The 27,006-nt window shown below is 48.6% G+C and overlaps 1 protein-coding gene across 3 annotated transcripts; it reads left to right on the top strand.

Annotated features, from left to right (window-relative positions):
* Window positions 1-3: 3 nt before the first annotated feature.
* On the top strand, window positions 4-26,744 carry MEAK7 (MTOR associated protein, eak-7 homolog). Of its 3 annotated transcripts, none has more exons than XM_009431331.5 (9): window positions 274-366; window positions 2,133-2,254; window positions 6,853-7,030; window positions 9,032-9,262; window positions 15,526-15,670; window positions 17,892-18,320; window positions 22,236-22,354; window positions 24,231-24,410; window positions 24,912-26,744. In XM_009431331.5, exons 3-9 carry the CDS (start codon window positions 6,878-6,880, stop codon window positions 25,023-25,025), a joined length of 1,371 nt encoding a protein of 456 aa, XP_009429606.3. In that variant the 5' UTR covers window positions 274-366; window positions 2,133-2,254; window positions 6,853-6,877; the 3' UTR covers window positions 25,026-26,744. The 3 variants fall into 3 exon arrangements, with proteins under 3 accessions (XP_511145.6, XP_009429606.3, XP_054524504.1); XM_054668529.2 differs by having other exon boundaries at window positions 277-366; window positions 2,113-2,254; XM_511145.9 differs by lacking the exon at window positions 2,133-2,254 and having other exon boundaries at window positions 4-366.
* Window positions 26,745-27,006: the final 262 nt, after the last annotated feature.

Raw genomic sequence — 27,006 nt, 5'->3', positions numbered from 1 at the left:
CCCAGCCCAGACACCCCTTCTCCCCAGGTACCACTGCTGGCCTGGCCTGGCGTGAGTCATTGGCCGCCCTCTCCAGGCGCCTCCTTGGTACGCACGCAACCGGGCCGGATTCCCGGGCCTGCAGCCGCTCCTCCCGCAGACCGCGGCCCCGCCCCCAGCCGCACCCGCCAGGTTCGGCTCACTCCCTGTGAGGTGCGTCACCATTGGCTGACTCCTCTCTTGGGTTCCGCCCCACACCTCCGCTTCCCCGATTGGGCCAAATGACTGCCCCTCAGCAATGTTGCCTGGCAACAGGGAAGGGGCGGCTCTCGAGAGGAGCCCGTGGGCTGCTGGACCGGACCGGACAGCACCAGGAAGCCCGGCAGGGTAGGTACCGGGGCTGAGGTTCGCAGTGAGCTGACCTGGAGGCGCAGGCCCAGCTGAGTGGGGGGACTGGAGCAGACGGGTCCAGAGTAGGCCTGGGCCCTGCTCCTCCCTGGCCTCCCACGCCTCTCCAGGCCCTCGGGTCGGGGGAGGGAGAGGTGAAGGCTGCGGGGAGGTGAGGGGTGGGGACAGCGGGGCGGGATGGAGGGAGGGTCTCTTGGGGGGGATCAGAATCATCCTGCACCTCCCGCTATTCATGTGGTCAAGGTAAGAGGGTGGCGAGGTGCCTCCCCCAGGGCCAAGGCCAGCCGTGTTGAAGGGGGATTCAGAGCCTGTGTAGACGCGGAAAGGGAGCGGTGCCTCCACGGAGGAGGCGAGTCTGGGGTAGACATTGAAGTGTGTGTGGAGGGGGTTTTCCTTCTTGTATTCTGACCACACCCATCTGGGCTTTTCCAGGACAGTGAGCTGATAACTGTTCCCAGGCCATGTAGGTGGCCAGCACAGGACAGGTCACCTTCTGGCCCACAGGAACTTCTTGCCCAGGCTCAAGCTGCCCCTTCGCAAAAGGGCCTCTGGGCTCTGAGACACGGACAGGACTTTGAAGCCTGTCCAGATGAGGCAGTTGGAATCTCCCCAGCTTGTGGGGGTACGGAGGGCCCCTTGTGTGGCTCTAGGGATGCGGGGCGCTTGGAGTAGAGAGTTGGGACTTGGCAGGCAGGGTGGGAAGCAGCCATGTAACAGCCTGTTGGAGAAGCTCTGAGCAGGAGGTGACTAAGCCATTCCTAGGATACTAGTGGGAACCTTGGGGGCCATCCTGCAGACAATCGGTCCCTGTCCACCCCTCCATCACAGAGGCAGAGCAACCTTCCATTTCTTCCAAGCAAGGCAGTTTCTCTTGTTCTAAGACAAGAACTCAAGGAGCCATTCTCTGTTGTCTTGGGCCCATTATTCTGTCTCTGACCTCCAGTAAGCAGATCAAATGCCCTGGGTTACCTTATTTAATCTTCTCAACCTTATGTTAAAGAAATTAATTAATGATGCTTATTAAAAGCATATTAATTATTCAAGACCATTGCAATGGGTATAGGGACCACAGCAATGGGATTTTGTAGTAAAGGAGAGAGATTGGGCTCAACTCTGATTATAGCATGGGCAAGTGGGAAGCCAGGAAGCAGGGTGGGGATCAGTGGATGGAAAATGACTGAGGAAACATCAGGGCGCTAGGGTGGATTCTGGGTAAGCCTACCTAGCAGATTGTTACTGAAGGCAGGCCAGGGTGATCAGACATCACCTAGGGCAAGCTCGTCCAACCCGTGGGCCATGTGTGGCCTCAGGTGGCTTTGAATGACATCCAACACAAATTCATAAGCTTTCTTAAAACATGAGATTTTTTTTTTTACCATATATGTAGATATATGCACTTATCAGTTATTGTTAGTGGGTTTTATGTGTGGCCCAAGACAGTTCTTCCAGTGTGGCCCAGGGAAACCGAAAGATTGGATATCCCTAACCTAAGCATTAAACCTGGTTAGATAGCGAGTGAACAGATAATGGTGATCAAATATCAAGGATGAGTGGTTTGGTGGGTTTTTGTTTTTTTTGTTTTGTTTTGTTTTGTTTTGCTAAAACCAGATTTTACAAAGAGGTACGCAGATGGGCCCAGGAGCCTGACTAAAGTCTGGTCAAGCAAAAAATCTTGGTCACTTATTATGGGCTGCTGGAACTTTTGTTTGTGTTTTTATGAGACAGAGTCTTGCTCTGTCACCCAGGCTGGAGTGCACTGTTGTGATCTTGGCTCACTGCGACCTCTGCCTCCTGGTTCAAGCGATCTTCCCACCTCAGCCTCCTGAATAGCTGGAACTATAGACACACGCCACCACACCCGGCTGAGGTTTGTATTTTTGGCAGAGACAAAGTCTCACTATGTTGCCCAGGCTGGTCTCAAACTCCTGGCCTCAAATGATCCTCCCAAAGTTCTGGGATTATAGGCTTGATGATGGAAAGCTTTCAGTCCCTGGCAAGTTTTCTCAGTGTCATGGGACTTTCAGAGTACACCTGGGTACATGGGGTGGCCTCTTCTCTGCAAAGCTGTGCATAACACAACCCTACATTGGCCTCGAGACTTCTGTGGCTTCCCTTGTATCAAGTTCCGCTTCCGTTTTGTTCCGCTGCACTACATCCTCGGAAGCCAGGTTTTCTCACCTTCAGCCTTACCGATGTCTGGGACGGACACTTCCTTGTCGTAAGGCCATCCTGTGCACTGTAGGATTTTTAGCAGCATCCCTGGCCTCTGCCTGCTAGATGCCAGCGGCACTCCCCTCCCCCAGTTGTGGCAACCACGCACTTTTCCAGTCATTGCCAAATGCCCCTGGGGGACGAAACTGCTCCAGTCGAGCTCCACTGGTACAAGCAACCTTGATGTGCGCTCTCAGCACCAGCACCAGCGTGCATTGTCTTTTTTTTTTTTGAGACCGAGTTTCACTCTTGTTGCCCAGGCTGGAGTGCAATGGCATGATCTCGGCTCATTGCAACCTCCGCCCCCTGGGTTCAAGCAATTCTCCTGCCTCAGCCTCTCAAGTAGCTGGGATTACAGGCATGCACCACCACGCCCGGTTAATTTTGTATTTTTAGTAGAGACGGGTTTTCTCCGTGTTGGTCCAGCTAGTCTCGAGCTCCCGACCTCAGGAGATCCACCCGTCTCGGCCTCCCAAAGTGCTGGGATTACAGGCGTGAGCCACCACACCATTGCCATTTCTTTATCTTGTCTGGCACGGGGCTCTCAAAGGAGACGGGCTGTCCTTGAGCCGTTCTGAGACGTGTCTCTTCACCAGCACTCTGCAGGTACTAAGAATGGCAGTGCTGCGGACAGCGCTGTGTTCGTAGGGGCTGCCCACCTTCCCACCTCACTGGCACCAGCCCTGGGGTTCCTACTGGGGGCTCCCATGCACCCTCCTCTCTCCTGCTTGAAAAAGTGGCGTTGCCAGCCCGGGTCTGCGTCCAAGCCTTTCCTGTCATCTCCTGGGCCTGCCCTGGTCTGCGCCGCTTCTGTGCATTTCTGGATTCTTGTCCTGCCTGTTGGCACTTGCCCAGCCCTGCACCTTTCTCCCGGCCGTCTGGGGTTGGTGAGGGCTGGCCAGGCTGCACCCTGCTGCTGTTCTCCGACCACAGTGGGGGAGCCTGTTTCTGGCAGAAAGTGGGAGTTGGGGTGGGATGGAAGTGAGGGGCTGGGTGGAGTCAGGCCTGGGCCCCCTTCTGCTGCAGCCCTCTGCTGCCCTCCCCCACGTGCCCTGAGTTCCACCCTTGCCTCGCTGATCCCGACGCTCTTGCTTATGCCCCGTGCGTGCTGTTCCCACTTCCTGGTGAATCACCTGTGAGTCTCTGAAGACTCAGCTGGAATGTGACCTTTGGGACCTTTTCCACTCTTCACTCTTCTTGTTACACCCCCAGGCCACACCCGTCCCCATGCCCTTGTCTCTGTTTCCCCTCTTTTTTTTTTTTTCTTTTTTTTTTGAGACGAGTCTAACTCTGTTGCCCAGGCTGGAGTGCAGTGGCGTGGTCTCGGCTCACTGCGACTTCCGCTGTCCGGGTTCAACCAATTCTTCTGCCTCAGCCTCCCAAGTAGCTGGGATTACAGGTGCACAGCACCACGCCTGGCTAATTTTTTTGTATTTTTAGTAGAGATGGGGTTTCATGTCGTTGGCCAACCTAGTTTCGAACTCCTGACCTCAGGAGATGGTGTGGCCCACCTTGCAGGCTCTTCCAGTTGATGCAGAGGGTAGGTCTGCTTTGTTTTGGCTGCTTGGGCTGTGTCCCTGCAGCACCCAGACTCAGCCGGTGCAGCCCCTCTGTTTCAGAGCTGGGGACAGCCCTCTGCCGCTGGACATTGAGTCCAGGCTGGAGGTTTTCCTTCTGGGCTCTTCTGCTGCTGCGAAACGTGAGGAGTGGAAGCGGTGAGATCAGATGGGGCATGGGTGAGCACCCAAACGGGGTCGGGTAAGCCCTCGTTTCCAGCCTGTCTGTGTAAAGTGCACCCCCATCCCCTTCCAAGGAGCCCCCCACTGGAGACTTCCTGTGCAGAGGGGCACATTAGCAGTGAGGCCTGTTAAAGGCCCATCTGCTTCGAGGATGGCTGTCATATAAAAGGCGGAGAAATAACTCGCTTTAGTGGGGGTGTGGATAGATGGAAGCTCATGCTTTACTGATGGGATTATAGAGTGGAGAGCACTTGGCGGCCCCTCAGAATGTTAAACAGAATTACCATGTGACCCAGCACGTCCACTCCTAGGTGTCGACACTGGAAATTGGAACAGGGGGACTCAGGTACTCAGATGTTCATTGCAGCACTATTCATGATAGCCGGAAGGTGGAAACAGCCCCAGTGTCCATCAGCTAATGATGGATAAGCAAAAGGTGGTCCATCCATACAACAAAATACTAATCAGCCATAAAAAGGAGTGGAATGCTGACCCACGCTACAACATAAGTGGGCCTCAAAAACACGATGCTAAATGAAAAGAGACAATCACAAAAGGCCACACATCATATAATTCCATTTATTATTTTTTTAGAGACGGTGTCTTGCCCTTTTACCCAGGCTGGAGTGCAGTGGCATGATCATAGCTCACTGCAGCCTTGACGTCCTGTGCTCCCGCGATCCTCCCGCCTCAGCCTTTGGAGCAGCTAGGACTGTAAGCACATACCACCGTGCCTGGCTAATTTTTACGTTTTTAGTAGAGATGAGGTCTTGCTATGTTGCTGTGGCTGGTCTCAAAGTCCTGGGCTCGAGTGATTCTCCTGCCTTGGCCTCCCAAAGTGCTTGGATGACAGGTTTGAGCCACCACGCCTGGCCATATAATTGCATTTATATGAAACGCCCAGAATACAGAAATGCATCGGGACAGAAAGTAGACGGGTGATGGCCAGGGCATGTGGGAGGGAGGAATGAGAGGAGATTGCTTGTGTACAGGGTTTTCTCTGAGGGTGATGAACATGTTTTGGATCTGTGAGGGTTGCACCATATTGTGAAGGTCCTAAATGCCACTGTACACTTTAAAATGGTTAATTTTATGTGACTCTCATCGCAATGAAAAGAAAGACCCTGACTACCCTGTTACCCCTTGAGGGTTTGAATTGTCATGGCTTGGTGCGGACCATGACTCATGCCCCACCCTAGTAGCATGGCCTTTCCCCCTTGGCTAAATACCTTGGGGGATAATTCACTGCTGCAGTGACTTTGTTTATGAAGGTGCCTGTGTGGGAGAAGGTCGTTTTCTCTCCAGCAGTCTCATTGACACTGGGTTTCCGGAAAAAGTCCAGGGCCAGGAATTAACAGTCACAGCACCTTACCTCTTGAGAGATTTTTTGTTTGTTTTCATTTCCAACCATGCTTTTTTGTTTGAATCCCCCGATTGCTTGACACTTGTCTTTTCCTATAATGAGGTTTGTGACAGTGAACAAGGCCCCAGGTCACCTGCTCTTGGTGCCAGTCTCTGTTAACGCTACCCCAGCGCCTCAAACAGATGAGGCTCACGGGCCGGGATCATACAGGCACGGTCAGTGCCAGGCAGGTCTTGGCCCTTTGCTTTGGTTGACTTGGTTGATAATCACGGCAATCTTCTGAGGCTGGGCTGTGACTCCTTCTGCTTTACAAATGGGGAAATTGAGGCAGAGAGTGTTTTAGTAGCTTGCCCAAGACTACACAGCTAGGAGGAGGCAGAGCCAGGATCACAAAGGAAAAACTTCCCAACTAGTGTGTAGCAGTATTCTCAAGGTGAGTTTATTCAAATACAGGTGATTGTTCAGCCTTTGATTTATATTTTCTAACTCTGGTTTTAAAGAATGAATATTTAGATTGATTAAAATACAGATTTTTTTGTCCTGCCTTTGGTTATATTAGCTTGGGCACTATGTTCTCAAACCCAGACTTTGTGACAATTATGGGTGTGTTTCAGTAGGTCATGGGCGTCAGGCTGGGCTTTTCCAGTTTTGTTTGTATCAGCTATTGATTTCTGTCACATCAAAACAATATTAGCTAGTCACGGTGGTTCACATCTCTAATCCCAGCACTTTGGGAGGCTGAGGCAGGAGAATCACTTAAGGCCAGAAGCTAGAGACCAGCCTGGGCAACATAGCAAGACCCCATCTCTACAGAAGACAAAAAAAAAATTAGCCAGGCATCCTGGTGTGGTCCTGTAGTCCCAGCTACTCAGGAGGCTGAGTGGGGAGGATTGCCCGAGCCCAGGAGGTTGAGGCTGCAGGGAGCTGTGATGGCACCACTGCACTCCAGCCTGGTCAGCAGAGTGAGATTCCACCTCAGCAACACAAAACAAAAACAAAACCCAAAACCCAGTATTATGTAGCTCTGATGTGTTTTAGCTACATTTTGTGGCTATATCAGTATATATTAACTTGACCATATAATTCTCAACATTTATTTTCTGTGATTATTAAATTTTGATTTTTCTAATGTTGTGTCTTTTCCTTCTGCAGAGAATTCTGCCAGATATCAGGACAGATGGGGAACAGCAGAAGCCGTGTGGGGCAGAGCTTTTGTTCACAGTTTCTTCCTGAGGAACAGGCAGAGATTGATCGATTGTTTGATGCTCTGTCATCAGATAAAAACAGCCCGAATGTCTCATCCAAATCCTTCTCTCTGAAGGCACTACAGGCAAGAGTAACAACCCGTGGTTCATGTTTAGTTGGGAGCAGGGGTCTGCAAACTGTGGCTTTCAGGCCAGAATCTGCTTTCGTGTTTTTGTAATGGGACGGATGGCAACACTAAAAAGTTGGTTTTCTGTAAAGGGCCAGATGTGACCTAGTTTTGGCTTTGTGAGCTATGCGGTCTCTGTTGCAGCTCCTCTGCTCTGCCGTTACTGTGTGAAAATAGCCATAGACAGTGTCTAAACGCATCCCTCCCCCTTTTTGAAATCAATAGTCTCTTATCTGTACTACAGAAAGGAACCTGGAGTAGATAATGAATGATTCACACGACATTTGGGGACATTTCTAACTTGAGATGAACATCAGAGGAGATAGCCTGCCTCCTGTGTCTCTTGAACCACGTCCCTCCTGACTGCCCTCCCAGAGATGGGGAGACAGACGCGGTGACGGGTCTGCCCTCCTGGACTCGTCGGTCCAGGAACCATGACGTGTCAGGTGCACCTTTGCCTCTAGAATGTGTATGTGTTTGATGGCTAGGAATTTCGTGATATTCCTAACAAAATAATCACATTTTAGATTTAAGGCTCATCTTGCAGGGAGTTAAAACTGCCCATTTGCCCATGTTTTTCCCCGTTCCATGGGGCTCTCAGCTGCAGGTTTGAGTGCTTGGACTGAGGCAAGACACTGACAAGGAGATGCCGTCAGCTCATCTTCCTGGGAGTCCAGGCAGCCATCCTAGCAGCCTCCTTCCTCTTCTAGAATGTGCAGCATGGGAGCAGATGAGGAAACTGGCCAGGGAGTTACATCCAGTGAGCTGTGATGGAGCCACCACACTCCATCCTGGGTGACAGAGGGAGACCCTGTCTCAAACAAACAAACAAACAAACAAAAAACCTAAATTTAAATAAAAATGAATGAAAAATACATGCTGAGCCCAAGGAACATGGACAGGAAGTAAAAGCTGGTAACCCCTAATATGGAGACGAAATTAGCTGTACACAGACATATGTTACATGTGTTAATAAATTCCGACATGCAAATGGCAGCTGCTAGAATCTAGAATGAAGATGATGTTCAAAGTAGAATGAAGCTCAGATGGTGGCCAGAGGCAGGAATGACAAGACAGGAGAGTTTGGAGGCAGGATGGGAGCAGATTGTGGGAGAGTCTGATGGCCAAAGTGAGCTACACCCGGGACGCTTAGGTGGTGTGAGGCCCTTCGGTGAGAGAACGTCCTGCATCCTGGTGATGCAGGAGCATTTGGGAGCTGACAGCAGCATTGTGAAGTGGCCGAGGTTGGTCTGGGCCCCCTACTTATTTTCCTGTGATACTACTGATACGGCTCACGATGAGTGGAAGAACACCAGGGTTTTTGGTCCTTATGCCAGTTTAGATAAAATGACATGGACACACGTGGAGTGGCTTTAAGGAGCGGAGAGTTTAATAGGCAAGAAGGAAGGAGAAGGCGGAAGGAAGAGGCTCCCCTGTACAGAGACGGAGGGAGGGGTAGCTCCAAAGCCAAAAGAAGAGGTTCTCAAGTGCGGTGGACACCAGCCAGGTATATATGCAGAGGCTGGAGGAGGCGATGTCTGATTTGCATAGGGCTCGGGATTGGTTTGACCAGGTATGTCATTCACGTAGCCCATGAAAAAGCTGGCCCTCCCACCCTAGCCTTGTAATAAGTAAATGCAGGGCACCATGGATGTTCTACACACATGGGGATATGTGGAGGCGGCCATGTTGCCAGGAACGTGTGGGGAAAGGGCAAGAAAGCCATGGGAATCACCTTGGTGGATGGACCCAGTTTCTAATGGCCCGCATTTGCATATCAAAGTTTCCGGCCTGGCTCTAAGAGACGGGGCTTTACAAGAAACTTTTTCAGAGATGCTTTAAAAAATGAAAACTTCCCAAGGACCCCTTTTCCTCTCTATCTGCCTAAAATAATAACTCCTAGTAACCAAGTTCAACTTGTGCACTGTCTAACCGTATTTTTCTGCTTGTCCCCGGCAGAACCACGTCGGGGAAGCTCTTCCCCCAGAGATGGTCACCAGGCTGTACGATGGCATGCGGAGGGTCGACCTGACAGGGAAGGCGAAGGGACCCAGTGAGAACGTGTCCCAGGAGCAGTTCACAGCATCCATGTCCCACCTGTTGAAAGGAAACTCCGAGGAGAAGAGCCTCATGATTATGAAAATGATTTCTGCCACAGAAGGTCCCGTGAAGGCCAGAGAAGTCCAAAAGGTAGTGAGGCCGCGAGGCCCTTTGCAGCCTCCTCAGCAGTCTTGGTGACCATCGGTGGGGGGATGGAGGCCAGTTACACGGCACATGGAGGAGTAAACCAAAAAGTATTTGAGCTGGGTTTCAATTAATCGAAGTTTATTTTGCCAAGGTTGAGGGCATGTCTGGGAGAGAGTCCTGTGCCTTTCTCCAAAGATGATTTTGAGGGCTTCAGGACTTAAAGGGGAAAAGCAGACTGCAGGGGAAGGAGGGAGGGTCTGGTCCCATTACTGAATCCATATTTTGTTAAGAGGAAGGGAGCAGGTAGGGAAATAGTCAATGTGTGTTTGTCTTGCACTCAGTAAATCAGCACTTTACATATGATCAGGTGAGCATAGTCACTACCTGTGGAGATTTTATTTTATTTATTTATTTTTTGAAATGGAGTCTTGATCTGTCACCCAGGCTGGAGTTGAGTGGCGCCATCTTGGCTCACTGCAACCTCTGCCTCTCAGGTTCGAGTGATTCTCCTGCCTCAGCCTCCTGAGTAGCTGGGACTACAGGCACACACCACCATGCCTGGCTGATTTTTGTATTTTTAGTAGAAACGGGGTTTCACCACGTTGGCCAGGCTGGTCTCAAACTCCTGAGCTTAGGTGGTCCGCCTGCCTTGGCCTCCCAAAGTGGTAGGATTGTAGGCATGAGCCTCCACGCTGGCCAGCTGTGGAGATTTTAAACCTTGTATCTGTAGCTCTCTGCTTAGGAACAAAGGGAAAGGCAGTTTCTTGCAAGACTCAGCTTTTAGCTTAATTTTTCCTTTTGGCAGAGTGAATTGGAGTCCTGAGTTTTTATTTTTTCCTGCTTTGTCTTTCAGAAATCTTTTGGAGAAAGGATTTTAGAGGAAAATGAGTCTCAGGGCTTGGGTTTTGTCTGATCTGTCATGTCCAGAATGGTTTATTCCTAGTCAGATATGTTTTTAGGTAAGCTCATTTTTAGCAGGTTGTGAAGTCTCATGTCCCATGAAGAAAAAATAGTGAGGGAGGAAGAGAGAAAAACAACAAACAAAAAAGGGAAGACAACACTGGAAAACTGATATAGGCCATATTACTCTGAAGTCCGTATATCAGCAGGCAGGTACGAAAATGGTTCTGTATATAAATAGGTCGCTGTTACTCCAGAGTTTAAGTTGTCTAGCTTTAGTTCTCAGAGCTTTAAGAAGAGCACAGCTTATTTTTTAATGACTTCAAATCAGAAAAATGGGGGGAAAAAAAGGAATAGAAGGAAGGAAAAAGATTGAAATGTTATTTTAAAGACTTGTAGCCAGGAAAAAATTCTAGGGTTCAGTGCAAATTGTAGAAAATAATAAAAATTGACACTGGTCAAAGCTAGAATCCAATAACCAGTGTATATGGTTTATTTTGAAACATTTTTCTCTCTTCAATTCCCCACTTTCATTAAAGACAAAATCATAGTCGGACCAACTTATTTGTAAAATAAGTTGTAGTCTAATTATACTTAGCTTGATTATTTTGCATAAAGTGCAGCAACAGTAATAATTTGCCATATAGACACTGACTCTCTTTGTTTGAATTATCTTTGCTAGAACTTTTCCTTAAGGAGTCTGAGATTAGACATTTTTATTTATTTTATTTTATTTTATTTCATTTTTTTAGATTAGACCTTTCTAAAAGCTCCAAGCCTAGCCAAGAATTTATCTGTGCCTGTAGATACCCATGTGACTTGGGTGAATTCCTCTCTTTTTGAGGTCCCAAGAAAACTTGGAGTATTTGGGCCTGTCAGAAAGTGACATCCTTTACTCACAGATCAGGACCCTGTAAAGGACAGTGTGAGGCCAGTTTGTCCAGTGGCTTTTATCAGCTCTACAGGTCAGCTTCATTTTCTCAAGGTAATCTGAAAATGCTGTTCCAGTCAAAGCCTTCATGAAATAACCAGTGTTTCCAATTATGTCCTGTTATAAAAGAAAACAGATTCTTATTGAATGTATGCAAATAATTATATTGCCATAAATTAAGAATACTCACAAATAGTTTCCAAATTTTAGAGAAATTAGGTAGACAGAAAGGGATTATGTTTTAAATTTTGCTCACTAGAGTATATTTTAATTGTTGAAAGCTGTAAATAGCTTAAAAGAGAAAGTTTTCTTGCCTCTGGAAAAAAAACAGCTGATGTTGTAAACAAAATGTCATAAAAGATTATTTCGGTCATCTGTTAGTTCGGTCCGTGCAATTAACTTCTTGCTTGCTTGATATTGGATCGGCAATCCTCATGAATACATCAGCCCCCTATGAGTCCTGGAAGTTTTCCTTTCTATTCCAACAGCACAATCTCTAAAGTTATCAGAACCGATATTTAAGAGTACTCCTCAGAGTTCTATAGCTGACTATAAACTGCCCTATAAAAGGATCAAAGTAAAACAATTGTGGATGTCAAAAGTCTTAGAACAGCCATGGTTAAAGACAGAATTGACAAGGAAATTTGGGTACTTCTCTGGCATACAACAACTTTACCTAATAGTAATTACTACTGATAACATATACTAAGACACATCAGAATCACAGGAATCTCATACAATTTTGGAACACATACTAATAACACACTTACATAAATGTGGTCCAAAGATGGTTAAACACCATTTCATATTTGACAGTGCTTCCTGTATGCTTGCATTATACCAAGTAAGCCCAATATGTCTCCCTTGGAGCTCAAGGGACCTAATATCAAAACAATAATTGAAGTCAAAAGGACTGAATTTTGAATTTGATTCTGGAAAGTTTGTCAAATATCAGAAGTTTAAAACACTTGATATAGGCCGGGCGCAGTGGCTCACGCCTGTAATCCCAGCACTTTGGGAGGCCAAGGCGGGTGGATTATCTGAGGTCAAGAGTTCAAGACCAGCCTCGCTAACATGGTGAAACCCTGTCTCTACCAAAAATACAAAAATTGGCCAGGCGTGGTGGCACACATCTGTAGTCCCAGCTACTCGGGAGGCCAAGGCAGGAGAATCGCTTGAACTCGAGAGGTGGAGGTTGCAGTGAGCCAAGATTGTGTCACTGCACTCTAGCCTGGGTGACAGAGTCAGACTTCATCTTCAAAAATAAATAAATAAATAAAATAAAATAAAACACTTGATATCACAAAATAAGATCACAGGTCATTGTAAAATAAGTCATTTAGCCAAAGTGCTAACTCAAAGGTTTTGAAGAAAAGGGTAAAAACCTTTATTTTTTTTGAGAGAGGAGACTTAATTTCCCAAACAATAAGCCCTAATAAAGACAGTATGAGGCCACTTAAATCTCTGTCAAGTCTTATAAACAAATCTATTAAATTTTAATCATCTTGACCATAAGATATAATTTGTATAAACCTTTTTATAACCTTTTATAATTCTTTAAATGAAAAAGTGGGTTATGCTCCAAGAAAACCTTGTTAATCTGACACAAGGACCCAGATGCTGGTGTTGGATCAGTGTATGTTTGATATTAATATTTAATTTACAGAGAACCTCTGAACTAATTTTCTCTCTCAAAATCGGCCCTTAGAATCTCATACATCCACCTCTTCCACAATAGTCCCTGGGCCTAGAGGGGTTAAATATTTTAAATTTCAGGCCCTGTGTCTCGTGAACACAGTTTGATTGCCATCTTTTCCTGGGTCTCAAAATGAGGCTTTGTTTTCAGTGTTGAAGATTTAGCAGGATTCAAGTCCCTTTTAGCCCTAGGAATCACAGCCCTGTAACTTAACAGCAAAAGGACTTTAAAAACAATACAAAATGTTACATGGATATGATAACCTTAATTTAACAAAATTTAAATCTGTTTTCTTTTTTCTTTCTTTCTTTTTTTTTTTTGAGACGGAGTCTTGCGCCTTCGCCGAGGCTGGAGTGCAGTGGCGCGATCTCAGCTCACTGCAAGCTCCGCCTCCTGGGTTCACGTCATTCTCCTGCCTCAGCTTCCCAAGTGGCTGGGACTACAGGTGCCTGCCACCACGCCCGGCTAATTTTTTGTACTTTTAGTAGAGATGGGGTTTCACCATGTTAGCCAATATGGCCTTGATCTCCTGACCTCGTGATCCACCTGCCTCGGCCTCCCAAAGTGCTGGGATTATAGGCGTGAGTCACCGTGCCCAGACCTTTTTTTTTTTTTTTTTTTAAGACAGGGTCTTGCTCCATTGCCCAGGCTGGAGTGCAGTGGCACAACCTCAGCTCACTGCAACCTCTGCCTCCTAGGCTCAAACGATTCTCCTGCCTCAGCATCCCAAGTAGGTAGGATTACAGGTGTGTGTCACCATGCCTGGTTAATTTTTGTATTTTTAGTAGAGATGGGGGTCTCATCATGTTGGCCAGGCTGGTCGCGACCTCCTAACCTCAAATGATCTGCCCACCTTGGCCTCCCAAAGTTAATTTTTGTATTTTTAGAAATATAGTTTCACCACGTTGGCCAGACTGGTCTCGAACTCCTGACCTCAAGTAATCCACTCGCCTTGGCCTCCCAAAGTGGAGGGATTACAGGCGTGAGCCACCACGCCCAGCCCCCTACTTCCATTTTTGATTTAAATAATTTGAATTGTCTCCCTTTTTTCTGTCAGTGTAGCTAAAGATTCTTCATATTTTTGTTGATCTTTTCAATGAACCAACTTTTGGTTTCATTAAAGAGTAGCTGTGTAGTAATAACTTTTTTAGACAAAAATCAGGTAACACAGTAGAAAAGCAAGCAGCTTAAGAGCTGAGAGGAACTGGTCTGTTTATAACTTTGGGGTTCTGTAAAGAAACAAATTTCTCTCAGAAATGAGTGTGGCACCTTCTCTGTTTTCTTTAAGGAATCCCAGACTGTTAGACATTATTTTAGGTCCTTCATACAGCGGAGGGTGGCAAGAGGAAGGAGAGACCCGCAGAAGCAAATGGAGAAAAAAATTCAGTTGATTGAGAAGGAAATAAATCTTCTTTTTTCTAAAAACAAGACCCTAGGAGAGACAAAAAGGCATTATGTCCCTTTAAATACACACACACACACACACACACACACACACACCTTGATTAGCTTTTAATTAAGCTGACTTTAACCATTGAGCTCTTTAAAAAAATCATTTTAAATCTTTTACTACCGTATTTTACCTGGGACAAAAATGACTGGTATTTCAAAAGTAACACAAATATCACACCAGAAAGGATTTTGATGTAGGAACCAAACTCAGGCTGTTGAGGTAAAAAAAAAAAAAAAAAAAAAAAAAAAAAAAAAAAGAGGCGGGGCAGAAACTTAGCCGCCCAGCGAGAGTGTGGGCGGCTGCCCTGGGTCTTTCAGTTTGGGCCTGGCTAGTAAAGGTTATGGAAATAAAGCCCCTCAGGTAGTCAGAATGTTTTTTTCCTTTTGGTGGCCTTGCTCTTTCCTTCTTTTTTTTTTTCCCCCCCAGCTATGGGAATTTAGCCAATTCAGAGGCCTTGTTTCCCTATAATTTGGAACGTTCCCTCGGATTTGACCAAGTCAGTCAGGTAGAGTTGATCAAACCAAGTGGGAAAAAGACTGAAACAATAAAAACAGAAGCCACAAATAAAAACAGTTCAGCAAAACAAACACACGCTCACACAGTTTGTACAATTACTGAGTGCTCTAATGGTAAGGAGAAGACCATTGGTAAATGAAGACCAGTTGGTTGTTACTTTTAAGTTTTTGTCATCAGGAGAATTTTTAAAACAAAACCCCAATTCACCTACTTTCCTAGGAGTGGGGCCCAGGCTGCAGACTGCCCTCTGCCATCTTAGAAGCAGGAAAACCTCCAACTCCCCTTCCCTGTTGGAAGCGAGCTGCAACTCCAGAAAGCAGTTGCTTGCCCTCTATCATTATGGAAACAGGAAGACTTGCCTTCCTTTTTGGAAGCAAGTAAAACTCAGCAAAATAAACCTTAGATCTCAACCAAATTTGGGGAGATCAGGGATTTTCTGGAGGGGGTAGCTCCTGGGCCTCAGCAAATCATCCTGTTGGTTTGAGCAATGAAGACAGCAGGCATTGTGGAGCTGTCCATCCTCGGGGAGTCCTAAACCCCAATACTGTTGGGATGAGGTCAGAACTCCTGGACAAAGGCTTTGGGAAAAGTTCTAGGCCAGTCAAGTGCATCATTAGAAAAACGAGTAACTACATACATTGCATGACCTTTCCCCACATTGTGGCCCATCATAGTTGGCGTTAAAGAAAATTGCCCTTCTCCATGTGGACATGACATAGGTCTCAGGATATGGTGGAACTGTTTTTAATGGTAAAATTGTGATCTTAAAGTTTACAGAGGATCTGGTTGGCTCTGTGGTGCACGTGCTAAGCCACAGACAGGAGCTGAGAGGCTGGACTGGGAAGGAAGCCCCAGGGCCCGCCCCCCGGGTGCAGGTGCTGGCTGCTCAGCTGCTCTCTGAGGTGAAGCTGCAAGGCAAGTGTGCGTGGACTCGGTGATTTAGGTCTTTTGCTGTAGAGCGGTACCTCCTGTCTCCATTACTGTAGCTGTGTAGTAAAGCTTTGAAACCAGAATGCGTGAGCCCTCGAACCTTCTTCTAGGTTTTCTAGTTTGTTGGCATATTTTAAAATAATCCTTATTTTCCCAAAAGCAATAGGGATGTCCCCACTTCCATTACTGATTTAAATAATTTGTTTCTTGTCCCTTTTTCCTCTTAGTCTGGCTAAAGGGTTTTCACATTTTTGTCGGTGCTTTTTGAAGAACCAGCTTTTAGTTTCATTAATTTTCTCTCGTCTTTCTAGTTTCTGTTTATTTTCCCCTAGCTTTTATTTTCTTCCTTCTGTTTGCTTTAAATTTGTTTGGTCTTCTTTTCCTAGTTTCTTAAGATAGAATACTAGGTTATTGATTCGAGATCTTCTTTTTCAAATAAGCATTTACACTTGCACATTTCCCTTTCAGCACTGCCTTCGCTGCATGCCATAAGTTTTGATAGGTTATGTTTTTATTTTCATTGATCTCAATATTTTCTAATGTCCCTTAGGATTTTTTCATTTGGCCTATTGGCTATGTAACAGTGTGTTATTTAATTTCTCCATGCCTGTGAATTCCTCAAATTGCCTTCTAGTATTGATTTTTGATTATATTTCATTATGTTTAGAGAACATACTTTGTATTATTTGAATCCTTTAAAATTTGTTGATGCATCACTTATGGCCTATAATATGGTCACTTCTGGATAATGGTTAAAGCACATTTGAGAAGCATGTGTATTCTGTTGTTGGGTGAGAAGCAGTATATATTTAAATTTAATTGGGATTAAAAAAAAAAAAACCTTGTGGCAAATCACTTTGCAAAGCAGACTTACTTTATAAATATGTTGCCCTTTTGTTTTAAAGCCAGATTTTAAAGTACAGCTTGAAAATAGGTTATATTTCAGAAGTTAGTTCAGATGAGGTATTTGGAACTTGGAAAGAATTTTACAAGTAAGTATCAGTAATTCGTCTTATGGGTAAACCGTTCATCCGTCTAGAATTAGTATGTTTTAAAAGAAGAATCATGAAAATAAAAATTAAAGTTTTCATTGAAGTAGAGAAAGTTAATTCAGACGATTAAAATTATCCTTAAGATTTCAAGTAATATATAGGTAATGAGAAATGAAACTGTTTGAAAAATAAATAGAAATGATAGGAATTTTGAATTATCAGAAGTTGGGAGTACTTTTACATTTCCTGCTTAATAAAACGGGCCTGAGTTAGACAAAATATTTCAGCTTAGTCAAATTTTCGCTAGGTTGGGAATTATAATCTCTGTAAATGGGGCCTTTGTGTCAGCAAGAGCTTAAGACGTAAAAGCTCCTCTGTTCCTTGTAATAACCGAGCGGGGCAGGTTCTGGCCTTACCTCCACTTTACACCTGAGGAAACTGAGGCACAGAGGTCCAGACCTTGGCAAGGTCATGCTGTTCCTGAGCTCGGGTTTGAAGCCAGCTGTTGGAGTCCCAGGTGTGTGCTCCCACGCTCTTACTGTCACCTCCACTCTTAGTGGGTGAGGGATGGAAAATAGGGCTCCAAGTGCTGTGTGATTAAGCCTGATTAGTGGCGAATGAAACCCGCACTTCCCAGATAAACTGCAGGAGTCCCAGGAAGTGCCCTACTAGCCCCTTGACTGGCTGGGAACAGTCCCCTTCCAGTGACCTTGGCAGGACCGACGCCCTTGGATGAGCGGCTCCAGGTGTAGCTCAGGCATTTATTCCAGCCCCATTGCCAGGGCACTGCCATCTCGAGGGGTTCTGAAATGCTGCTTGGAGAGGAGAGAAAAGTGTTGAAGTCGGATTGTTTATATCAGTGCTGGCCAATAGACAAAGCAAGCCCCATGTGAAATTTTCACTTTTCTAGGGACCATGTTAAAAGAGTAAAGAGAGACAGGGGAAAACTGATTCTAATAATATGTCCTAAATTCAATTTTGAAATGTAATGAATATGTAAAAATTGAGATATTTTACATTCTTTTTTCATACCAAATCTTTGAAATCAGGTGTGCCTTTTACACTGACGGCACCTCTTAATTCACACGAGCCCTGTTTTGTGTGCTCAGTAATTGCATGTGACTCGTGGCTCCCACACTGATCAGTGTGGGTTTAGATAGTAGCTAAACGGTGACATAACAGCCCCACTAATGCTGACCATCCCCTTCCCCTAGATGGCAAGAGGCTTCTGGGGCCCCAGTGGCTGGACTATGACTGTGACCGAGCCGTGATCGAGGACTGGGTGTTCAGGGTCCCCCATGTGGCCATATTCCTGAGTGTGGTCATTTGCAAGGGCTTTCTCGTCCTGTGCTCGTCTCTTGATCTGACTACCCTGGTCCCTGAGCGTCAAGTGGACCAGGGCAGGGGTTATGAGAGCATCCTGGATGTCCTCTCTGTCATGTACATCAACGCCCAGCTGCCTCGGGAGCAGCGGCACCGCTGGCGCCTGCTCTTTTCGTCTGAGCTCCACGGACACAGCTTCTCTCAGCTCTGCGGCCACATCACTCACCGGGGGCCCTGTGTGGCTGTCCTCGAGGACCATGACAAGCATGTGTTCGGTGGGTTTGCCTCTTGCTCTTGGGAGGTGAAGCCTCAGTTTCAAGGTAAGACTTGGTGACCTGAACCTTGACGAGTGGCACAGCACGGGCAAAGAGCTCTGGAGAAAGGGAGAGGGTGGGGGTGCTAAATAGGGCTCTCCCATCTTCTCCAAGTGTTTCTCTAGATGCAGTCGGGGCGATAGGAAAATGTGATGCTGCTCTGTGGTGTTTATCACATCAGAGTTCTTCAGGACAGGCCGTGTGACCCCCAGTTTTCAGGTGAGGACGCGGGCCCGGTTATTACACGGTGCCGGGTCTATGGGGCGTGGGAGAAGTCAAGCCACAGATGCCTCCGAGGGGACCAGGAGATGGTAATTGGTTCAGATCGGACATTTTCCTTCCCTGGGCCTTCCTGCCCCTGCCCCCACCGCCACGCGTTTGCTTGTTGGAATTTGGAAGCTTTGTGCATGACCTTGAATGCACTGGATGAAAGGTTCTAAGTAAATTCTTCTCCTTCCCTCAAGGAAGAATACTCTGATGAAAAGAGTCCTTTAAAAATATTTAAAACATAGGCCAGGTGCAGTGGCTCACACCTGGAATCCCAGCATTTTGGGAAGCTGAGGCAGGAGGATCACTTGAACCCAGGAGTTTGAGACCAGCATGGGCAACATAGTGAGACCTTGCCTCTATCTTAAAAAAAAAAAAAAAAGGCTGGGCACGGTGGCTCAAGCCTGTAATCCCAGCACTTTGGGAGTCCGAGGCAGGTGGATCACTTGAGGTCAGGCATTTGAGACCAGCCTGGTGAACGTGGTGAAACCACGTCTCTACTGAAAGTACACAAATTAGATGGGTGTGGTGGCGCACGCCTGTAATCCCAGCTATGTGGGAGGCTGAGGCATGAGAATTGCTTGAACCTGGGAAGCAGAGTTGCAGTGAGCCGAGATCATACCACTGCACTCCAGCCTGAGCAACAGAGCGAGACTCCATCTCTAGATGGATGGATGGATGGATGGATGGATGGATGGATGGATGGATAGATAGATAGATAGATAGATAGATAGATAGATAGTTTTTGAAATGTTTACAGACGCGTCGCCCATCAGTGGGCTGTCCTCTGTACTTGAGAGTGGGCCACCATCCCCAGGGTTTGCCTTTGGCATTCCCAGGTACATCCTGTATCTTACCCCGCACCTCTGGAATCGTCATTTCTCCACCAGGCAGAGGTTCTGAAGGCCGGGAACTGTGTCCGGGTGGAGTTGCCCTTGCAGGAGAGCTTTCAGCGGAGGCTAGGTGGCATCTGGCTGGAACAGGTAGCAGGGGTCACCAGGTTGAGGGTTGGGCACCTCTATCTCCTAGATCGCATTGTTTCTAGGGTTTGATTTATATCTAGGTTTCAGGATGTTCTAGATCTTTATCTTAGTTCTGGGAATGGTGGGAATTCTCCCCAAATCAAAGTTTCCAGGTGCCAGCCCAGGGCCGGCCCTGCAGGTGGGCCTTTCTAGAGACAGCAGCCTCAGCCTTGCCACGGCCACTCTCTTCTGCACACCCACCTTTCCCTGCCTCCATGTCACAGGCATAGGGCATGTGCCCACCAGCCCAGCCTCGGGCTCCGGGGAAATTACACATTGCTCTGCCTCCCTGCATGGCTGAAGGCTCGGCTTTAGGATATGAAAAGACCCTGAGCATCCTGATCAGGGTAAAGCTGCTGCTCCCTCCAGAGCCTTTAATGTTAATTTGAGATGGACTCTGCTGGCTCTTTATGTTTTATTAACAAGCAGACATAATCTTGCTGAAGCATATGGGAAAAATGCAGTGGCCAAGTTTTCAAACTTTCATTCTGTTGCAGTACGTGTCCATACTCACGAAATAACAGCAGAGGGCAGCCTCACACCACGCATGGTACAAATCCGTGGACTGTGGGTCAAGTTCGGAGAGCGTGCTGTCCGCTTGTCCTGGAAATAATGACCTCTAATATCTGAGACTTTAAGTGATTTAATAGCTGTGGGGCAAACAAGGCAAATGCTGGGGAGGGTGGCCACCTCCTTGAATACAGAGGATATTTCCCTGTGGGGTAATGTGGCTTCGTAAACCTTTTTAAAGGACTGTTTTCATCAGAGTGTTTTTGCTTGAGGAAAGAAGAATTGATTATACTTAGAGCCTTTTGGCTTGTGTCTTCTGTGCAATCGTTGAAAAGGCCCAAGGCTTTGGATTGAACACAGGATTTTGAGTCCCAGCTCTGGCCCTGGGCAAGGTGATTGATTCATTTTCTGGGCCTCAGCTCCTCAGAATTACACGAAACCATGCTGTGTGGGCAGGCAGCTCCTCAGCGGCCGAGCGTCAGGTGCTGGTGGCCGCATGCTTGGGTACTGTTTTATGGGAATGAGATAAGGAGTCCTCGCTGTTGGCGTCACTTTGTTCCGCAGATAATCATAACTCATCAGGTCCTTGCCCTGTATCCCGGGGAATGATGCTTCCCCCTCCTGGCTTTCCCTATGGAGAACAGCCCTTGGGGGTGGACTAGGATCTGGGCCTATCGCAGCTGAGGCCTGAACTCTGTGGCCCTGTGACCTTGCTCCGCAGCAAGACAGGCTCAGGATTGCAAAGCAAAGGGCCGCTTACCTGAAGTCCAGTGCGGGAGAGCGGGGCGGGGTCAATGCAGATGGGTGTGACCCAGCTGTTCATGGCGGCGTCTAAACCTGCCCTCAAGCCTCTGGGGCTGCTGAAACCCAGTGAAGCAAGCCTGAGTCTGTAGCCCAGAGTAAAGCCCTTCTCTTAGCTGGTTCCAGTGGAACTTTCTAGCCTAACTATCCTCCTTCCTCCACCCGACGCTCTCAAGCCCCACTGTTCCCTTCCTGTCCCACACCTTGTCCTCATGGGATCCCTTCTCCATGGGGACTCTTGCCCCAACCAGCTCTGTTTCAGGGCCTCCCTCTTGACCTCGGAAGCTGCCTCCCAGAAGCCTCCCAGACCCTGATGGCAGAGGCCCTCCAGCGATCTTTCTAGATTGGAGGCCTTGGGCGGTGTCAGCCCACACTCTACAGACTGAGCCCTGTTGGCTTGCCCGGGGCCATCGTCCTCTTCCAGCCTCCTGGTCTTGGTGCCCCCTTCTTATCTGCGTTCCATCATGGTGCCCCCAATTTGCTTCCTGTGACTTCTTTCCCACCTGATGAATAGCCCAACCCCAAATTCCCATGAGCTTGTTTCTCTGCAGCCTTCCAGCTTGTTGTGACAGTTGTGTATGCTGGTGTCAAGGCAGGCAGCCCTTCCGGCCAAGTCCTCAGAACATGGTGGGAAGTGTCCCTCGCTGGGAGCTCCGAGGACGAGGCCTGGCCTACGGCCCTGTCCCCAGTGCTGAGGTGCTTATGGAGTGAAGGAGTCTCTGAGACTCGGGACCCATAGTTTCCAGAGTTTTGACTGGTACCTTTCTTTTAATGGCCTGTGTGCCCACCCCATGCCTTTGGGCGAGGGTAGACTACTACCTTTCGTAGGCCGTGCCCCTGGGGACAGCTCTGCAGCTGCAGGTTTTCTCTCTCTGCATGGTACGTTCTTTCCGGCCGGGGTCAGCACTACGCAGCGTCACTTGCCTGCTCAGGTAGGCTGTGCTGGAGGCCTCAGTCTCTGCGGAGTGACCGCCTGCCCCGTGCTCATAAGCTAAAGGAAGTCTGCTCTTTCTGGCTCGGATGTGCTTGGCCAGCCTGAACTGATTCCAGCAGACAGTGGGCAGAGTTCTGATCTCTGCTCCCCTGGCCAGAGCTAAAAGATGTCCCATTCCTTATTAGCTGTCCCTCTAATCCCTGCATCCCCAGCTCATCCACCTGGGTCCCTAGCAGCTTGTCCCAAACCCTCATCTGCCGACACCTGGACATGGGTGAGAAGGGTCTTGGCCGTGTTCCTTCCTGAGCTGCAGCTTACCGGCATTTCCGGCCTGTGGGACCGGCTCAGACACCGACCCTGTTTGTTTTGTTCTCTGGCTACTTTCAGGGGACAACAGATGCTTCCTGTTCTCCATCTGCCCCAGCATGGCTGTGTACACACACACGGGCTACAACGACCACTACATGTACTTGAACCATGGACAGCAGACGATCCCGAACGGACTGGTGAGCCCAGGCAGAGCGTGGTGGTCTCGCCTTGGTGATGTCCCCCAGCAAAGGTGTCAACCCTGAGGCTCAGCTCCACAGATCAGGGCAGGGTGCGTGGCATTCAGCTCCTCACGCACACCGTGTCCAGTTCTTTCTGTTTCCAGGGCCGGTGCTGGGGGCAGTGACAGCTGGGCCAGGATTTCCCTTAGAGAAGGATGTGGCCCCTGCTGGGGCTTCTCAGTGGTTTGTGTGCAGATGGCACACTTGGCCCATTTTTCTGGCCCTCAGATGATTGGTTTGTAGCCTTTGTGGCTAGGGATGGTGTCAGCGCCAGATCTGTCCCTGCGCGTCGCTGGCCTGCCTCATACGTGGGAGTGCTGGACCAAGGGGTATGGACGGCCAGCAGCTCATGAGACAGCATGTGGGGCCCCAGTTGGGGTGACCGTGGCTCCTGTCCAGCCCTCGCTTCAGCTTGGTGACATGGCACAGGAAGCAGGGGGAAGCGGGGGAGGCCTAGGCCGGGTACAGGGAGTGGGTGGGCACGGGTCCAGGCAGGCCCAAGGGCAGGAGCTGGGGCAGCATCCACGCCAAAGCTCAGCTTGCTCCTGCCAGCTCCCCTGCTGATTTCTTTCCTCTGCTGCTTGACAGAAAGCTCTTTTCTTTTCTTTTTTTTCTTTTTGAGATGGAGTCCACTCTTGTCCAGGCTGGAGTGCAGTGGCGTGATCTCGGCTCACTGCAAGCTCCGCCTCCCAGGTTCACGCCATTCTCCTGCCTCAGCCTCCCAAGTAGCTGGGACCACAGGCGCCCGCCACCACGCCTGGCTAATTTTTTTTGTATTTTTAGTAGAGACGGGGTTTCACCATGTTAGCCAGGATGGTCTCAATCTCCTGACCTCGTGATCCGCCCGCCTTGGCCTCCTAAAGTGCTGGGATTACAGGCGTGAGCCCAGCTGACAGAAAGCTCTTATTGGGAAAATCCAGCCCTGTGTCTGCAGAGCTGAGGGCAGAGAAGGCTGGTCCGCTAGAAGGACCAGCGTCCTTCCCAGGCTTACCACACTGCTGCCCTGGAGAGAGGGAGGGGCGTGCCCAGGCCACGTAGAACACCTGGCACCTTCTGGAAAGGGCGGTCTGGTGGCGGCAGGAGTGAGGGTGCCAGCCTCACAGGCAGCACCCGGCAGGCCCCGGTCATCGCTCGTCCTTGGCCCTGAGAGAGCGGCTCCGCGTGTCAACTCTGGACAGTGTGCTCGGGTCTCTGGTTGCCCAAGGTCAGAACTAGGGCGTGCCAGGTGTTCCAGGCCTACCAGGGACCAGAGGAGGTTCTCTGCAGGGCGAGATTGAACAGCTCAGAGCCCAGCCATGGGACTGAGGGTGGAAGGCACAGGGGTTCGCATCCGCCTCCGGGTCTGCCTCCGCATCCTGTAAGCCACACACTCGGAGCCGAGTTTCCCAGCCTGTCTTGGGGTGAGGATCGCTGCCCGGAAGCGGGGCACTGGGGCCCCAACACAGGGGCTTTGCAGTGTCAGCTTCTGTGTTCACCTCTCCCCTTACCTTAACTGGGCGGGGCCCTGGGCCCTGGAGGTCTCTTTCTCTCTATATATTTAACATTTTTAATTCTCTGATGTCACTTGTGCTTTCAGCCAGCAAATCTTCTTGAGAAAGAGCCATGGGGTGGGTGTCTGGAGACATAGATGACTGTTCTAGTAACTTGGCATGGGATGCTTCAATGGCAGTAATTGATATATTTCACAGTTAAGGAAAACAAGATGATGGCATTCACCACTCACCCGCCCCTGTCTCAGGCTGGTACTTAAGGCGAGAGGCTGGCTTGTGGTATTTGATGTCCACAGACCCTGAGGAGTTGCTGATGCTATTCTCTGTCCTGGCTTCCTTTGCAGGGTATGGGGGGGCAGCACAATTACTTTGGGCTTTGGGTGGATGTTGATTTTGGGAAAGGACACAGCAGAGCCAAGCCCACGTGCACCACGTACAGCAGCCCGCAGCTGTCGGCTCAGGAGAACTTCCAGTTTGATAAGATGGAGGTGTGGGCGGTTGGAGACCCCTCAGAGGAGCAGTTGGTGAGTGGAGCCGTCCTCTGCATCCCAGGATGGCGCCTTGAGCCTGGGGGCCTTTCTGCATTTTCTTACCATTACCCCTTTACTCTTCTGTCTGCAGATAGTTTATCCCATATTGATCCTGGTAGCTGATGCTGGCTTGGATGCCAGGAGATGCATGGCTGGAAGTCTTGTCTGGGATTTGTGGGTGGTTTAGTAGAGCAGCCCTAGGAAGGGGGGTTCCCCAAGTGCGAGCCCAGGTGGCCCTTCATTCTCTCTGCCCACCTGCAAGAGGAGGAATGTCTAGGGTTCCTTCTCCTTCCCTGGTTCTGCACCTGAGTTGCTGTTGGCCCCTGAACCTCCTGTAATACCTCCTGCCCACCCAGCCACTGAATCCCAGAGTGGGAGGGGCCTTAGGGGGAACCGGAGCCTGATTCCACCCAAGAAGGCTGGAAAACTAGCAGGAAGCTGCTGCCTGTTGTTGGGCCATCATGGAACACACCCACCCTTTCTTCTCTTCTCAAGGCCAAGGGCAACAAGAGCATCCTGGATGCGGACCCTGAGGCCCAGGCCCTGCTGGAGATCAGTGGGCATTCGCGCCACAGCGAAGGGCTCCGGGAAGTCCCGGACAATGAATGAGGAGCCGCCTGAGCCTTCCTGGAGCCAGGACCTGGATTCCTCTGGGTAGAGGGCACCGCCTGCAGCCCCTCTTCCCTCCCACATGGTTTAACTGTAATAGCGTGCTGCACGGGTCACAGCCAGGTAGTCCCACATGTGCCAAGAAGACGCCCTCTGAAGCCATGTCCTGACTCATGCGTGGATCTCCCAGAAATAGATGGTTTTTAAGTTTTCTTTTTTGCCCTACAGGGTCACCCTCAGGATCTCTCTGAGAAATCTTGTGTCAAATTAGTAACTCAGTCTTATACTTTGTTCTTTTTTACCAACGAAATCCTAAGCAGCTGAGACCTTTCAGACCCCCGCTGGCATTAGGGAATTCTGCTGGCATTAGGGAATTCTGCTGGCATTAGGGAATTCCGCTGGCATTAGGGAATTCCGCTGGCATTAGAGAATTCCGCTGGCATTAGAGAATTCCGCTGGCATTAGCATTGCTGGGATCTCAACTTCTCTATTGAGGAGGGGATTCCTCCCGCTGGGGTTCATATGGCCTCACTCAGGCCATCCCTGTTAGAAGGTGGTACCTGATGGTCTGTTCTGACGGGTGAGGGACAGAGGCATCTGGATGAAAATCTCGACGCTTTCTGGGAACAGCTTCCAATGGCATGGGAGTTCTGTATTTAAAAGCATGAACTGTGTATAAAATGGGGAAATGGAGGCAGGAGACTTTGAGGTAACATGGTCTGGTGGTGGCGTGAGTCCTCAGAAGGTATTTGTAATAAGGTTCCACACCCAGCTCTCTCAGCTGTTTTTAAATGAATGTGTGTGAGGAACAGATGGGAAAGTTGGGAGATCTGTCTACAGAGAAGCAAAGTTGTGGTTCTCTTGCTAACTTCAAAGTGAGGGACATTGGGCACCCTAAGTTTGGGAACTTGGTTGATAAATACGTGTATGGTCCATTCCATAAATCAGTGGTGAGTGACTGGCCTGGGTTCTAGATCTCCAGGAACCAGTGCCTGAGTCACAGCCGTCAGTGCAGCCATTTGCCCAGGGCTGCTCCCGAGGGGGATGATGGGAAATTCAGCAGTGTAGACTCACTTTAAACAAGCTCCAGTGATCCTGAAATGCTGAAGATCGTGTAGGTGGGTTGTGGGGTCAGCAGAGCTGCCATCTGCCCACGTCTGGAAAACAACACACGGTGAGTCCCTGGTTGGCCATGAGATCTCCCCACTTAAAGGTGCTGCGAGCTTGTCTCTAAGATATATACCTCTTCCTTTTGTCTTTTGCTGTAAGCTTTGACCTTTTGCAGATCTGATGAAAATACAACCTCTTGTTGTATAGTTTGCCTTGATTATAAGCCATCATAAATCGAGCTCTTCACATTTTTGCAGGCCTTGCATTTTCTACTGTGAGGTTCATCAAACCTTCCACTTAGCAATAGCCCTGATTCAGGCACTGTCTGAGTGCACGCTCAGACAGTGTGTGGAGGGGCAGGAGCATGATGCAGACAAGGACTTAGTCATAACTGATTTTCCTTAGCCAGTTTGTAATGGCTTCTGGGGAACATTGTGAACTTCCTACCTGACATGTTGGCAGATGTAGAATATTAGGATCCTCAAGCATCTCTACTGTAAGTCCAAAGAATTTAGGTTCCTATTGTTACTTTGTTTTGGAATGTTTTTTATAAAAATGAAATTAAATACCTCACTATTAAACTGCCATGATGCCTCAGTTAAAAAAAAAGTTAAATGTCCGTCAGTGTCTGTGCCTTGGTGACCATTCATTGCTGCTTCTGCCCAGGCCGCCGCAAAGGTTAGGACTTTGTCCACTCACATGCTTTCCACCCTGAGCTTGTTCTAAGGAGAGTGCAGATCACGAGTGCACCTGCTTCCAGGCAGTGCACTTAGAGAAAGGGCACTGGCCCGGGCTTGGGAGCCTGGGGCATGGAGCTCTCTCTGTGGGCTTCTCTTGGTGCACGGTCCTGCCTCTGGACACTCAAACCTTT

The sequence above is a fragment of the Pan troglodytes genome, chromosome 18 (assembly GCF_028858775.2).
Source record: "Pan troglodytes isolate AG18354 chromosome 18, NHGRI_mPanTro3-v2.0_pri, whole genome shotgun sequence".
Taxonomy (NCBI): Eukaryota; Metazoa; Chordata; class Mammalia; order Primates; family Hominidae; genus Pan; species Pan troglodytes.
The sequence above is the reverse complement of the archived record's forward strand: the minus strand, read 5'-3'. Positions and strand labels throughout refer to the sequence as shown.